This window comes from Argiope bruennichi, chromosome X1 (genome assembly GCF_947563725.1).
Source record: "Argiope bruennichi chromosome X1, qqArgBrue1.1, whole genome shotgun sequence".
NCBI lineage: Eukaryota > Metazoa > Arthropoda > Arachnida > Araneae > Araneidae > Argiope > Argiope bruennichi.
Window position 1 is genome coordinate 29812923 of NC_079162.1, and position 14626 is coordinate 29827548.

Genomic DNA, 14626 nt, shown 5'->3' on the forward strand with positions numbered 1-14626 from the left:
ATATGAGAAAGGCTAATTATAATTCAAAAACATTCATAAACTTGAGTGAAAAATTAAATAAAATTACTGAATATTTTATTGGTACGAATTCATATCTAAGGAGAGAGAAAGATCTTTTTTTAGTTTTCTTATTCAGTATATATTAGTTTTCAGAAAATTTAAGAGCTGATTTTTAATTAAAAAAACCTATTTATATGAAAATTAATTGGCTACGATCTCGCATCTTAAAATAACAGTATTATTACTATATCATGACATTTCTACCATATCATCTGGAAAGTAATAAAATGTATAAAAGAACGGTGTAAAAAAAACTATGATTGCGTGGTCATGTTCCGTTTCATGAGCTTGCGTGACTCTTTACATACTGTTACATGTAGTCACGAAAGAAAACACAACAGTTTGCGCGACGAAAGGTAGAAAGCAGAGATTTAAACATAAAATACCCTGTTTCCTTTGCTGAGATTTTTTTCAGATTCTTTGACGGTTCAGAATATCAAAATTATGAGTATTTCCCTCTTTTGTATAAGAGAGAATTAGTCACCGTATTATTTAATGCTGGGTAGCAGACTGCCTTTTAAAAATCATCGGAGCTATCGTTAAAAAAATCCGAAATGATTTAAAATACTTTAAAGTATTAGTGTGATACACACGCATATAATAACCATATTTCCGAATAAATTCAGCTGTAAATGATTTCAAGAGCGTATTTTTTAAAAATCTTATTAGAACTTTCCACTCCCCTTCTCCTCAAAAACAAGCTGAACATGGTAATCATTATTATTTTTTTATTTTGGGAAATCAAATATGTAAATAACTTTGTGAAATGATATAGTGAAATATAAATAACATTTGAGTAAATTTTGAAACCAACGGTTGTAGCTTCCTCGAAACTTTCTCACGTACTCTGTAATAAATTTACTTGAGTATTATTATCCGTATGCCATTGGCGAACAATAATTACGAAAATGTCTATTAGGGTACGCTATTTGGCGATTAATCACTGGGATACGGTTATTGCAAAAGTACTTGGAACCGGAATGTGTATTTTGGAACCTATTTTCCAGAACAAATGAAACTAAAATTTGACACAGGACTTTAAATATCATGTACCGAATTTTATATACTTAAGCCATTGAGTTATTGCGTTTAGATGCTATGAAATGACAAGCCGAAACACAATCAATTAGTCAGCTTAAAATTTTATACAAATCTGAATTTCAGATATTAAATCAGAGCACCAAATATTATCCATCTCGCTGTCTTCTTTTTTCAGTTATCGCTTAAACATATATTTGAACAATTGAATAGAAACGTTCGCGGGATCATTTTCTTTCAAATTTCATTTAAAATTTGATAGAAATATATAAATTTGAAGTGAAGATCATGTACTAAATTTCTATCCCTTCTAGCTCAAACAGGAAGACAGACAGACGGAGAACATAAACAGGCGGATAGACAGACGTAGAGACAGACAAATTGTTCTAATATTTTTAACTCAAGGAAATTTGAAAAGTAATGATTCGTCAAAATCTCGAGTTCAAATTTGTTGCCGATTACTATACTTTCTCTTTGTATATTTTGCATATTACTAGGAAGTGAAAAGAATATCCCTTGGATTACACAATGGGGTGACTGTGGCAACCTTGTAAAAATCATTGAAATTAACTTGGAGTGAAAATTCGACAAGATCTTAAATAATTTAAAGTATGAAATTTGATATGCAGGTATATATTTTCTAAGAGTTTTACTAGCAAGTCAGAAATATAGTTTTTCCAATTTACTAAAAATCAGTTGTTGAAAATTAATCGATGTTTCACTATATAATTTTATTAAGTCATTTATCTTTTCCATTTCTGACCATTAAATTAAATCATTATTATTGCTGAAAATTAATAAAAAAATTTCTACAATTTAATTTAATTTAGAAAAGGGGATTTGTTTGAGAATTGCTGTGTTTATAATTTTCTGTGCTAAAGACTGAAAGTTCGTTATGATCGGCAAGACTTTTTAAAAAGACTACGATATTCCATTTAACTGCTCAAGTATTTTTAACTTCAAGTATACTTATAAATAGATGACGAGGAAGTGCTAGTCAGAAGAAAAAAGCTCATGCAGTGTTAAGAACTTGGATAATTTCTTCGGCTATTTAATAAAGTATCCAGAAAATCTTTAAAAGTAGTGTTAGTTAGGTAATTTCATCTTTATGATCCTTAAGAAGTAAATATGGTATTTTTTTTATATCTTTATACCAAATGAGAGACTAAACATTGACTCGAAATCCGAATCTTATGCGTGCTTAACATTTTCTTTTAATATGTTTGCTCTGATAAATAAAAAAATGCTGTTTTTAACCACTCATCTCATCCCCGAAGAAAAAAAATGTTAAAAAACTTTTTATAGGTAATTAAGGCGTAAATATTTAGCCCTATTCCTGTTAATAGAAAATACCCACCAATATTGCCACGACACTTCCACGATACTGAATAACATTTCGAATACCGGAAAACATCGTGAAAATATAGTATAATATCTTGTGATAATAAGAATGGTTTCCCACCAATATTGCTACGACACCTTCAGGATACTGAATAACATTCCGAATATCGGAAAACATCGTGAAAATATAGTATATCTTGTGATAATAAGAATGGGTTCTTTCATAGTATAGCATAAGAACCCTTATCTTCAACATGTCTTTCATTATAAGTGGATTTTTTAATCTCTTATGTATGAAAGCTTTTGAAAGAACCAATGCAGTGTTCATATATTTATTTTTAATCTTTGAAATGGAAATAAGTCAGGATATAATGATTATTAAACGCGATTCAGTTATGAAAGCCAACTGTTTTTCAGTATAATATCAATGTGAAATCTGTCCGTATAATGTAGAGAAAAATTTCAATGGCTTAAAAGATTCCGTTCTAGCACAATAAAATATTCTACAGTACTGTATTTCAAATTAACCAGTTGTAATAATTCTCGATTTAATGGGCTTCAGATTTAACAGATAGAAACGGATTCATGTTCTTGGTTTTTTCCCCCTCCCTTCTAATGCGCGTAAGTAGAATTTTGCTGCAAATATAGTATCTACAAAAAATATTTTATAGCTTCTAGTTAAAAACCATATTGGAATCTTAGCATGATTTAACGGACTTATCTGGTTACAAACACTTTTTCTCTGTTAATAATCAATCTAGAGTTTATTATAATCAACAATAAAAAAGAATTCCAAAATACTATATCATGAATCTGTATGTTTTATTAAATTCTTTATTGTTTATATATTTGATTATTTTAAATTTACGAGGCTCAAGCATGGGGATTTCAATTATCTTTGACACTAAATGAGATGAAAACGATCGACAATTGTGCTAAATTATTAGACGGAGTTTCGTTTGCCAAAAAAGATCAATGTTTTACAAAGCTAAAACTTCATATCAGAGACATAAAGAACTGAAGACAAGTGGGAAATTCATACCCTTCTGCCAGTATAGGAGAAAAGCACAAAAAAAGATAATTTTCTTTTATAGCTCTTTCATCTGCAAATGTGATGAAAATATTTTTATTATATATCATTGTCTCTAGTATATATCATTGCTGTGCTAGAACTATACAGAAACTATAATTTTTCTTTTGAAAAATTGTAAGATAATTACTTATCACAACAAGAATTACAATCACAAAACAAGTTAGAAGTCCCCCCGAAAATCTTCGCATACTCCTTAATGAAGATGTTATCTTTCTTCTACATGAAAGTTATGGAACTTGAGAACAGCCGTGAACGCTGCGAGCACTCTATTTTTTATTTACATAGACCTGTGCATGAACGTTTTGTACTTCGTAATGTAGTCTATATCGTATGAAGAAAGCCGAGTATACATTTTTTTACACTTTTTATAGCTTATTAAAACCGAAATTTGACACATAACTGCAATTTTAGATACAAGATCACATGGCGAATTTCAGTAATATAATTAAGTTTTTCGCGAATTTCTGAAAGTCCTTTCAGTATTGTTATTACCTTTTACAAACATATATAATATAACCACCGATGGAGCAGCAGATATGATAGAAAAAAAAATTAAGATTTTTTGGACTCTTTAATCCAAATTAACCTTGAAACAATGTTGCCTTTTTACGTTGTATTGTACATCATGCCCTGTATCAACCTTCAAGAATATGAAACCTGTGCTTCATGCAATCGTAAGGCTTATAAATACTATGCGATCTCGTGGATTTAATTCACAGGCTATTTCGAGATTTATGACAGCTTATGCAATCTGAATACTCTGATGTGCTGTTTTACACGAAAGTAAAACAGCTGAGTGCAGAATGTGTCTTTGAGCTAGTTTAGCAGTTGAAAGATGTCATACCTCACTCTTCCAAGAGTAAAAGCGTTTTGTGGGGCGTAAATTGTTGGAAGATACAGCCTGACTTTTGGACTAAGCTTTTTTACAAATCTTCCTTATTATGCAAACAGTTTTAATATCAAAAGACAAAAAAAATTAAATTAACAACGATATCTGGGCCCATCTCGAAGATTTTGAATTTTTAAAGTTGATTTGTTTGCTAGACAGCAAACTAAGATAGATTTGTCTCTTTTGCCAGAATTAAAATTCTGTACTCTCAGTGAACGAAAGCAAGCTTAAGAGTTAATAAGATGGCCTGAAATAACTGCATTTGAAGTGTGAAAGCCTTTTTTAATATTTTAAATTAAACTGGATATTTTCATCGTGCTTTTTAATGTAAATTGTGAAACAGGAAGGCAGGGTTTACAGCTTAAATGAATGGAGTCACAATCTAGTAATCATTTCAAACAGTTTCAGTGTTCTAAAATTAGAGCTTTACAAATCGTTATCGTAAGCTAATTTCACAAACTTAATATTTCAAACATAGAAAATGAGAGCAATGTTTGCTTCATCTTATATTTCTGAACAAGTGGTTCTTATTATAAAGACGAGTTCTATTAAAAATAAGGGACTGACAGATGAGCATTTGGATTGATTTCTCAGAATTAGTCCATTGTAGTTCGAGCCTGTATGTGAAGCACTTTTAAAAAGTCAGTTGCAGTTTTATTCATCTCATTCATATTAAATATATTTTTATTATGTTTTATATTATATTGGCCTCCCTGAATTTTGTTTCTAACTTTTTACCTCTTTTTTTTAAAAAAAAGTTTACCCATTACCGATGTAAGTCATGCGTTTTTAAAATATAACGTTTATATGCATGCAAAAGTACAAACTTACAGACTGTTAACCCGCTAACGAATTTGGTTCAGAAGTCAATCCAAAACAACTAGGTGCTAAAACTATCAGACGTTTATTCATGTTTTATTTATATTTTAAAATATTACTGCCATTGTGCTCACTCTCATTTGGACAAATAGACAAACTTCTTATGAATGGATTTTGCTCAAAATTTGACAAAAATCTACGAATTCCATCGATATAATTCAAAGCACTTTTGAATTTGCATGTTCACAGAGACAGACAGACATGATTTCAAAAAGATATATATCGAACACAGGGAAGTTTGAAACGTGGAGATTCGTCAAAATTTCGAGCTCGAATTTTTTGATGACGGCAATACTTTCTGTTTGCACATATCGTATACGTCAAAGTAAAAAATGAAGTTATCTTTTAAAGCTATAAGTTTGTGTTTTTTTTATCATTGTATCGTATGGAGTAACTGGGAAAAAATTTTGGTAGTGATTTTAAGACAACGAGGATCATGAATAAATAAACTAGTCTTTGAAAAAGTTTTTATGCTTCTGTTACTTTTCCGACAAGGTTCGTTCCATTCTTAATACTTTATTATTATTATTGATTGATTGACTGTAAAATCCATATTTTCGAGGTCCATATGATCAATTTACCAGAAAAATGTTCATAAAAAAATAAAACATGACCATTTTTTGTTTTTTAAAAATCTGTAAAATTTACTTCGCATTTAGAAAATTAATACTAGTCTGTATCAAATTCTAATTTTAAAAAAATCTGTATATTTGATCATGTTTAATGAACTATCGCCTTTAAGTTTCTTTTTGATTCATATTTTATTGCCAAGATGGCGCCACAATCGTTTTTAAACCCTATCGTCTTGGATACCACACTTCTTTCAAAAACAATACTAAGATTTCTTTCCACCTTAAGAAAAAAGGCAAAAAATTAAGAAAGTACAAATTTTAAAACCTACTGATGCAATTTCTTGAAAATCAACACCATTCAGTAAGTTTTCTTTAAATTTTTACAGAAAATTAATTTTTATTAAAAGTAAAACAATTATGAAATTATTAATAATTACTTTAAGAATACAAAAACGAAACCGCAATTAGTAAATTCCATCATATAATTTTAATGAATATTCCATCTTTAGAATTTATGTACTTTCACATTTCATTTATGGTAATAACGTTTTTATATTGTCTTTGAAAATGAATAAGAAGATGATATTTTATTAATTATATTTTTAAAAATTCGGTTTCTCTTTTGTAATGATAATAAATTAGAAATTGAAAAAGCAGTTTCTCTAAAACCTTTTTATAGTTTTTCTTTTTATCACAATTTTGACTTTTATTGTTCATAAAATTTTCATGTTATGTAAAAAGATTCTGTCTCCTAAATGTTTAAATATCTTTCCGTTTTAAAGGAGGCAGTTTTATATTTCAAGAAATTTACTAGGCGGTTCTTTTCTTTCCAGAATGGTTTATTATACTATTTTTAGGATTAAAGAATCTTTTGGTTATTTTATTGAAATTTGAAAAGTAAAAATAAAAAATGCTCCTTGTGAAAGTTAAAGATAAAAGTTTTGTATACAGCAGGATATGAATATTAATTTTGAAGATTTTTACGGTAAATTTCATATTTATTTCACTGATTGTTATTGAAAATATTTGATTTAAAACAAAGAAACTTGAAAGATAATGATACCAGGTATTCATTCCTATTTTTATGTTTAAATTATGCCTTGCATTATTTCTGTACTGTCTCTAAATGAGTATTGTGATTAATGATTGATTGAATAGTAATCAATATGTTCTATCTGATTTATTTTTATATGTATCTATTTCAGATTTACATAAAAATAAAAATGCAACTAAAAGTACCTGCCAGAAATAGTCTTTAGTTTTTGAAAAAAGTAAGTCTATTTTATAAAAGTGTTTAAATTAAATTATTATTCATCTACGAAGTGCATTTTTAATGTTCTATTTTTCTATCCCACGCATTAAATATCGTTACCTTTGATATCTGTATCGCTACACATTATAAACTACTATACAAAATCAGAATCTGCATAAAAATTAAAGAACAATTTTATGTTTTTCATTTTTTTTAGCAAAAACGACATTTCTACGTAAATTACTGATATTAAAAAAAATATTATTTCGATATATTTTTTAGAAATTTCGCGAGAAAGTAAATTCTCAACACTTGATATGACAAGTTTTAAATAACAAATTTCCATGGATTAGATGAAACTGCTCCGATTTTCGATTCCTTGCCCCAGATTTGAAAAGTGTCCTGAATTCGAAATAAATGTCACATAATATCTAGATTTTACTTTTCAGTAAATAGCTCGTATTAAAAAATGATTATGTTCCGAAAAAAGGGTATCCTTCCTAAGAAAATAGAATGAAGATTTTCCAATACAGAATATAAGATTTTCTATTTATATGGGGGAATCATGTTGAAACAAAAACAGTAAAAATCATGTTTAGATTTTATTTATTATTAAGTACAACTTATATTTAAATTATAGTACATCATTATTTACTCCCCTTTCCTTCCAATACACTTCCGTATCTATTATCCTTGTAGTATTTCTTATTTATAGCCTACTACATATTTATTTTGGGAAATAATAAATATTTATTCAAGAAGAGAAAATTAGATGGATTATAGACGAAAATAATCACAAAATATTTTCTGTTACACTACATAAATAGAATTCATATGAGAAAATAACAATCAAAAGATGACTTGAAAAGAGAAATTTGCTCTTTTCAAAAAACACATTAGTGTTTGTTAATGGGAGCGTGGTGACAACTATAACAGAATAGATAACACTATTGTATTGACAGATCAAAAGGAAGGTTTTCACTTTCTTTACACAAAGTTGCACCCTTTAACAAAGGATAAACCGACCTATTCTGTACCTGTATCTCTATTCCATACTTGGGATCCTTTCTCACCTATACTTCTAAGTTAGAAATTTTCAATTATTTTTTTTAAACTTATTACCCCTATTCTGTACTTTATTTTAAATTTGTCAACTTTCATTACAATTCTGAGATTTTTTCAAATAAATTTTAATAATTGATTGGTTAGAGTATCTGCTTGCTTCGTTTTGGTTTGAGGAAAGAAAGATTTAGTAAAGAAATTTTAATTAAATATTTAGAATTTTTAAATGAAATTTTTGAGTTATTTTTCTACCAATCTGTGTTCATTCTTGCTAAATTTATTCATTTAATACAATTTTGTTCTAGGCATTTTTATTTGAACTTCTACAATGGGAAATGCTGAAAGTAATGTGACATCTGGTGTCAAAAAACAAACCGATAGTGGCTCCTTGAAAATTTACTCGCTTGTAGACGTCAAAGGAGGGGGCCAACTGATTGCACTGATGAAAGAAACGAACAAAACCAGAGATTACAGCACAGTAAGAAATTTTTCAAAAGAATATACTAATTTAAGATTATATTCTATTTTCAATTTTTAATAAAGTAGTTCATTTTTGTTTATCAAACTTGTAACTTTAACTTTAAGTTAAGTATTTTTAAGTTTTTGTTGTCGGATTTTTCTTAAATTTCAAAATTTGTGGATTTGCTAAAACTTAAATATTGTCTTTATCAAATATCACTTCTCGTATATATACGTAATTAGAAGATGCAAAATATTTTTGAACATTTAATCCTTAGATATCTAGAAAAATATTTAATATTTATTCTTATTAAACAAAATACATTTGAAATAATGAGACCAAATATGCCTCCAAATCCCAGTTAGTAAAGATTTAGGAATAATTCAAAGAATATATTTATCAAAATGCGTTGCATTCGTCGATGTATTTGTAAAAATATTTTACCTGCATTTACATATTTATGAAAATAATAAATGTCAAAAAGATGATGACGAAATATTTCAATTCAACATTAAAATTCCTAAAATCTCTCCTTTTTGTCTATATTCTTATCACTAACACCTGTTAGTAAGACTTATAGAAGATTCCCTATTTTCGTTTGTTCGTCCCCTTCAGTAATCCAGGATTTTCAGGTGGATAAATAGGTAAGATGAAAGGAAAAACAAGTAACTACGTATCGATATCTGGGACCTTGGGGCAATATAAAAAAATAGACTGCTGCTCAGATTTTGTTATAATTATTATATATGATACAATCTTCTTTCTAATTTTCTATATTTTGTACAATAAATGTATTTTGTACGTTGTTATTACATTTCTTAATTAACCTCCATTAATCCAACATTTTTGTTATCTGACAGTCCTCTTACCTAATATCTGTCATATTACCGATTGTACTTCTGATATTTTTCTAATACTTGCTTACTTTGGAGACTAAAGTGAAAACCAATTATCTGCACCATTATTTCTTGCTGATCGCCCTCCAATAGTTTGCATGAAATATTGCAATTTAAAAAAATTAACTTTCCTAAAAAAGTAAATCAAGCTAATTTTCAAAATGATTCCATTAAACATTAATTAATTACTGATTCATTAAAAAAATGTACACGTTTTGTGTGGCTTGTGTAGTTATTTGAAAATATAAATATCACATTAATGGTCTAAATTATTTAGATCTATATCGAGCTTTTTATTTTAAAGTAGTTTTTAGTTTTAAGATTTCTAAAATGACTCGCAAATATCCCTGCAAATCTCAACAAGAATTATATTTTGTAATTGCCACTACACTAATGTTTAAAAAAGAAACTGTTATTAAATCTTTGACACATTTGTCCTTGGCATTAAGCAATTAAATATAATTTACTCGAAACTTTCACGGTAGCTTTCGAGGACAAAAAGCAAACTTGTTTCATTTCCTGGCATTGAAACACTTTAATCTGTATCTATTTTTTAAATAATATGTCGGAATATCTTGTTTCATCTGGAAAAGGATTTCGATGGAATTTAAAACTAACCTGTGTTTCATCTCACATCATGGAAATAATGTAAATGAGCTATATAATAATTGCTTGGTTTTTGTTATTGAAATCTTGAAAAAATGTGAACCTGAAAAAAATAAAATTATAAAAACACAAATCCACTTAAATATTTCGTAATGAACACAATCGCAATATTTGTATACATAATATTGTTTTATGAATATTAACAGAAAAATCGTTTTGTTGATTTTTTTTCCTTAATTCATCTCCATTATTACGGTGCACATTTCATCATATTCATCTTTATTATTAGAACGCATAATTAATTATATTCATCGCCATTATTTGGTGCTGTATGAACAACTCTGATTCTTGGACTTAAAAGTCCAAATCGGTCAACCAATCATCATCTCCATTGTTGTAATGGATATGATGAAATTGGCATGGTTTATCTCAATTATACTATATCTCCATTATACTTCTTTACTATAGTGGATAATTCTTATGGTTTCCATTTTAAAAATTATGAACCGTCGCTTTATCAAAATTATTGTGCTCTAGTGTTCTAGATTCAAGCCCCGATTTCCCCGAAGACACGCGTGTGTGTGTTCCTGGTGTACGTTAATTCCTTCAAGGACAGTCCTTCATCTATTGTGGAGTGAAAATTCAGAAAGAATTGTTGATAAAATTCTTATCACAGAACAGAACAACGAAGCCTGTATGAAGATACTTTCCATCACAATTTTTAAAGCTGAAATATTAATTTTCATTCTTCACACAAAACAATATCATTTTAATTTAAATCTCCATTATAAGAAATAATCCAAACTTTCTCAATGAAATACTTTAGGAATTTTCGCAGAATGCGGTGAAGGCTAATATGCTTAGATTTTGCATCAAATATACCTTTTGTAATATTTTTTTCAATTATATTCTTCAGAAATGTGTGGGATAATGCAGAGAATTCTTAATACTTCATTAACTAACATTCAGTAAAATGATAACTTTAAAAAATAACTAAATATTACTAGAATTTCGACCATCGTTATGAATTAATTGGAGTGGGCAAAAATTCTGAATTTGCAGGGCAACATTGCAAGAAAAAAAAATCCTCGTGTGGTTAATTTCGTTTGCAGGTTTTTTCCCCATGGGAACATTAATAAACTTCATTCTATATATAGAAACAAAGGCTGAAATATAGAATAACAATCAGTTTGTTTTGTTAGGTTTTTATGTTTTGTTCAAATCATCATATAGAAATTTCATCGATTCTTGTGTCAATATTTCAATTAAAATACAAAAATATAAAATGAACATTGGTTTAATAAATTAGTTATTAAATCGTATTTATTAGTTAAAAAATATGTTCTAGAAGCCTGATATAATTCTTCATGTTTAAGTGGATTGATTTCCAGGAATTTTGAAAAAAAAAGTATTTCTTGATATTTTATTTTAAAATATTCACTTGTTTTGAAATATAACTTCACATTTTCCAACAATATAATGTCAACGATTTAAAGATATCAGATATTCTTTGTATCTTACTTTATTGTTCTATTCTAAGAAAGTGCTTCCTAAAATGTAACTTAAGCTGTGTCAATATAGGGCTGTTGCTAAAGTCTTGTGACTCTCTGAAAACACCTGCGGACTGAACAAAAACAACAATTGCATTCTTGGGTAATCAGGTCAGTTTAGCTAATCTGTTATCTAATCCTAACTTTACAATAAATGTTCACATTAAAACACTTTTTTTCTAGTATTATCATCCAAAAGCACATTTATTTTAAAAAATTCAAAATCATATGTACGTTTTGAAGCATAATTCTCAGTTTTCGGAAGGAATTTATATGTATATAAATATGGGAATTCATAGGTAATTTATGTTTTCAGAAATAAAAGGGATTTATACGCAATTTATATTGGAATTTATATATTTTCGGAAGAATTTTAATGGTATATAAATGCCATATATCCCTTGTATAGTGTAGCATTGTTCGGTGGTAAGAAAATGCTGCACTACATCGATATATTCCCCTTTATGAATATGTCGACAAGATTGTAGCAAAAGTTCTGCGATTCACTCAAAAGCACCTGCGGAGTAAGTTAAAACAACAAATAGCATTCTTTGTTTACTTGCCGGAATTAACAAAACAGAGAAAAAACACAACGCATCCCTTGCTTATTCTTCTGATGTGTTGTTGTTGTGGTTTAATATTGAGGTGATTCACTGTCTGACTTGAAAGGTAGAATGTATATTTGACTAATCTGGGTTCCAAATAATTACGCTTCTTCTTTTCCGGTGAATCTGTACAGAAAAAAAAAAAGTGTTATTAACCTTGGAATGACACATCACAGTGTGATAAAGACATTTCACAAGTTTAAATAAGAAATAAATGGATGAGTGGGAACTGACCATTTTGAAATAGACATGACTTTACAATGTTGTTCATCTGTGTACATAAGATGATGAGAAATGGGAAACGACTTGCGAAATGGTATATGTCATGCTAAATTATTATTTTCATGAATTTATACGAATAACGTCGTACTTGCATGGATAATACAACTGCACATGCATCTACTCGCTGGTATGAACTCTAAAAATTTGAAAAGACAATTTAAGACAAATTAAGGCAACAATTTAATAATTCTGTGTTGTTTCAGGTATAAAGGGGTTTGCAATACACGCATATTTATAAATTAATTCATAAAAAGTAATTTTACAAATAATTTTAGCAAAATTCAGTAAATGCATCAGCAATTTAAAGATGATTCGATTGATTCAGTTTATACAAACCCTAATAATACAAACGAATATGAATTATTCTAATGTCAGTAGAAACAATATTGAATAAATTAGACAAATTTTTTTAATTATTATAAACAAAAAATTACCTACATTCTTCTGTGAGAAGTAGAATTTTATTACAAAAATATTTGAGATAAAAAGTAAACAATAATAATATAGAAGAGAAGTTTTTTTCTTAGCGATATATCCTGCAAATACCAGATGAGCAATCGATTCTAAATTTAAATCGACAAAACTCACTTTACAAATTCATGCATGATTTTACTCCCGAAAAATTGCTATTTAAATGCATAAAGTTTTAGATTATTAAAAATAATTTTGATCCTTGTATTTTGATACTTTTGTTTTTAGCATATAAAACATAAGTTTTTAACTAGCACTGAGAGAAAAATAATTTTATACAAAAAATGAATATCGAACATATTGCGTTATTGTAGTTGCTGTTTTCATTATTTTTATAACATTTTAAGACAATTATTTTGAGCTCTACAAATTTGTCAACATAAATTTGTTCAGCATTTAAACTATTTATCATAAAATTTATTTCGATATTCAAAAACATTACTTTATAACATTTGATATTTTATTTAATTATAATTTCATCTCAATCTATTTGTTAAGTACATTTCTGCAGAAATTCATGGATATTATTTTTTAATGAAAATCTCATTACTCTTTCATAAATATGCGAAACTTCTTGTGTAATAGTGTATTTATTGTACGTCAAATCATTTTTTTTAGATTAAAAATCACTACTAGGTATAGAAGGTTTTTAAATGTGAAAAATGCATTTATAATTAGCATTACAGTTGTCTTTTATGAATTGAAAGACGTTTAAAGATTTACTTATATTTTGCAGTTAAATGTAACAAATTTGTGTGCAGAACTTAAACAGCGAACATTTGATTCTGTTTATTTACTATTAAAAATTCTTCTATGATCTAACTAAATAAATTAACAAATGTACAGAGATTTAATTTACGTTATCATTAATTTTTTTATATAGTGTATTACTCTTCGATTACTGATGACAATATTTAAAATATTAGCATTTAAAAAATCAAGCTCATAATTCAAAATCTTAACAGCTATATTCTCTTTTTTGATCTTTAATGAAGGAAATATAAATGCTTGTAAATATTGAAAATTGACTGAAATAAATCTAAACTTCTATTTAATTAATAAAAAAAATTTCAAACAAAAATTTACTTTTTTTTTACTTTACTTACAGTTGGATAACCAAATTCGAGAGCTTGTACTTCCGTTTCTGTATAACAATGGCGAGGGTAAAATGGTACCCATTCAAGAGCTTGTTCTGACAAGAAACAAAGATCGTCCCAAGCACAGGCAACTTCCACAAAATCGGGATCCAGATGCTAAATCAACTCCAAAATCTTCCGCCATCAATATCGATAGTATTGCCAAAGAAGAAGGTAGGCATATATATTTTGCATATACGTATTTATTCATTGAGGCAACCAAAATTTAGAAGTTTTTTCCCCTCTAAAAACACTAACAATGATATATATTTTTCACCTTTATACTTTATTCCTTTGAGAGATGGGAAATTGCACTTTAAGTATCAACTACCCAGATTATTTTTCTTATTCATAATAGTTTTTTTTTTTATTAAGATGATGGTTAGGGTCACTTTCTGACACTTAATGCACTCTAGAGGTTTTACTCCGTGCTT

At 27.9% G+C, this 14626-nt stretch overlaps 1 protein-coding gene across 1 annotated transcript in view; it reads left to right on the plus strand.

Annotated features, from left to right (window-relative positions):
* Positions 1 to 6157: 6157 nt before the first annotated feature.
* Positions 6158 to 14626, plus strand: part of LOC129958545 (transient receptor potential cation channel subfamily V member 5-like) — a 147735-nt gene continuing 139266 nt past the window's right edge. Inside the window, exons 1-4 of the mRNA XM_056071086.1 lie at positions 6158 to 6233; positions 7078 to 7143; positions 8492 to 8664; positions 14165 to 14366. Coding sequence (XP_055927061.1) covers positions 8515 to 8664; positions 14165 to 14366 — 352 coding nt within the window. The 5' untranslated portion in view covers positions 6158 to 6233; positions 7078 to 7143; positions 8492 to 8514. The remainder of the gene's footprint in view (positions 6234 to 7077; positions 7144 to 8491; positions 8665 to 14164; positions 14367 to 14626) is intronic.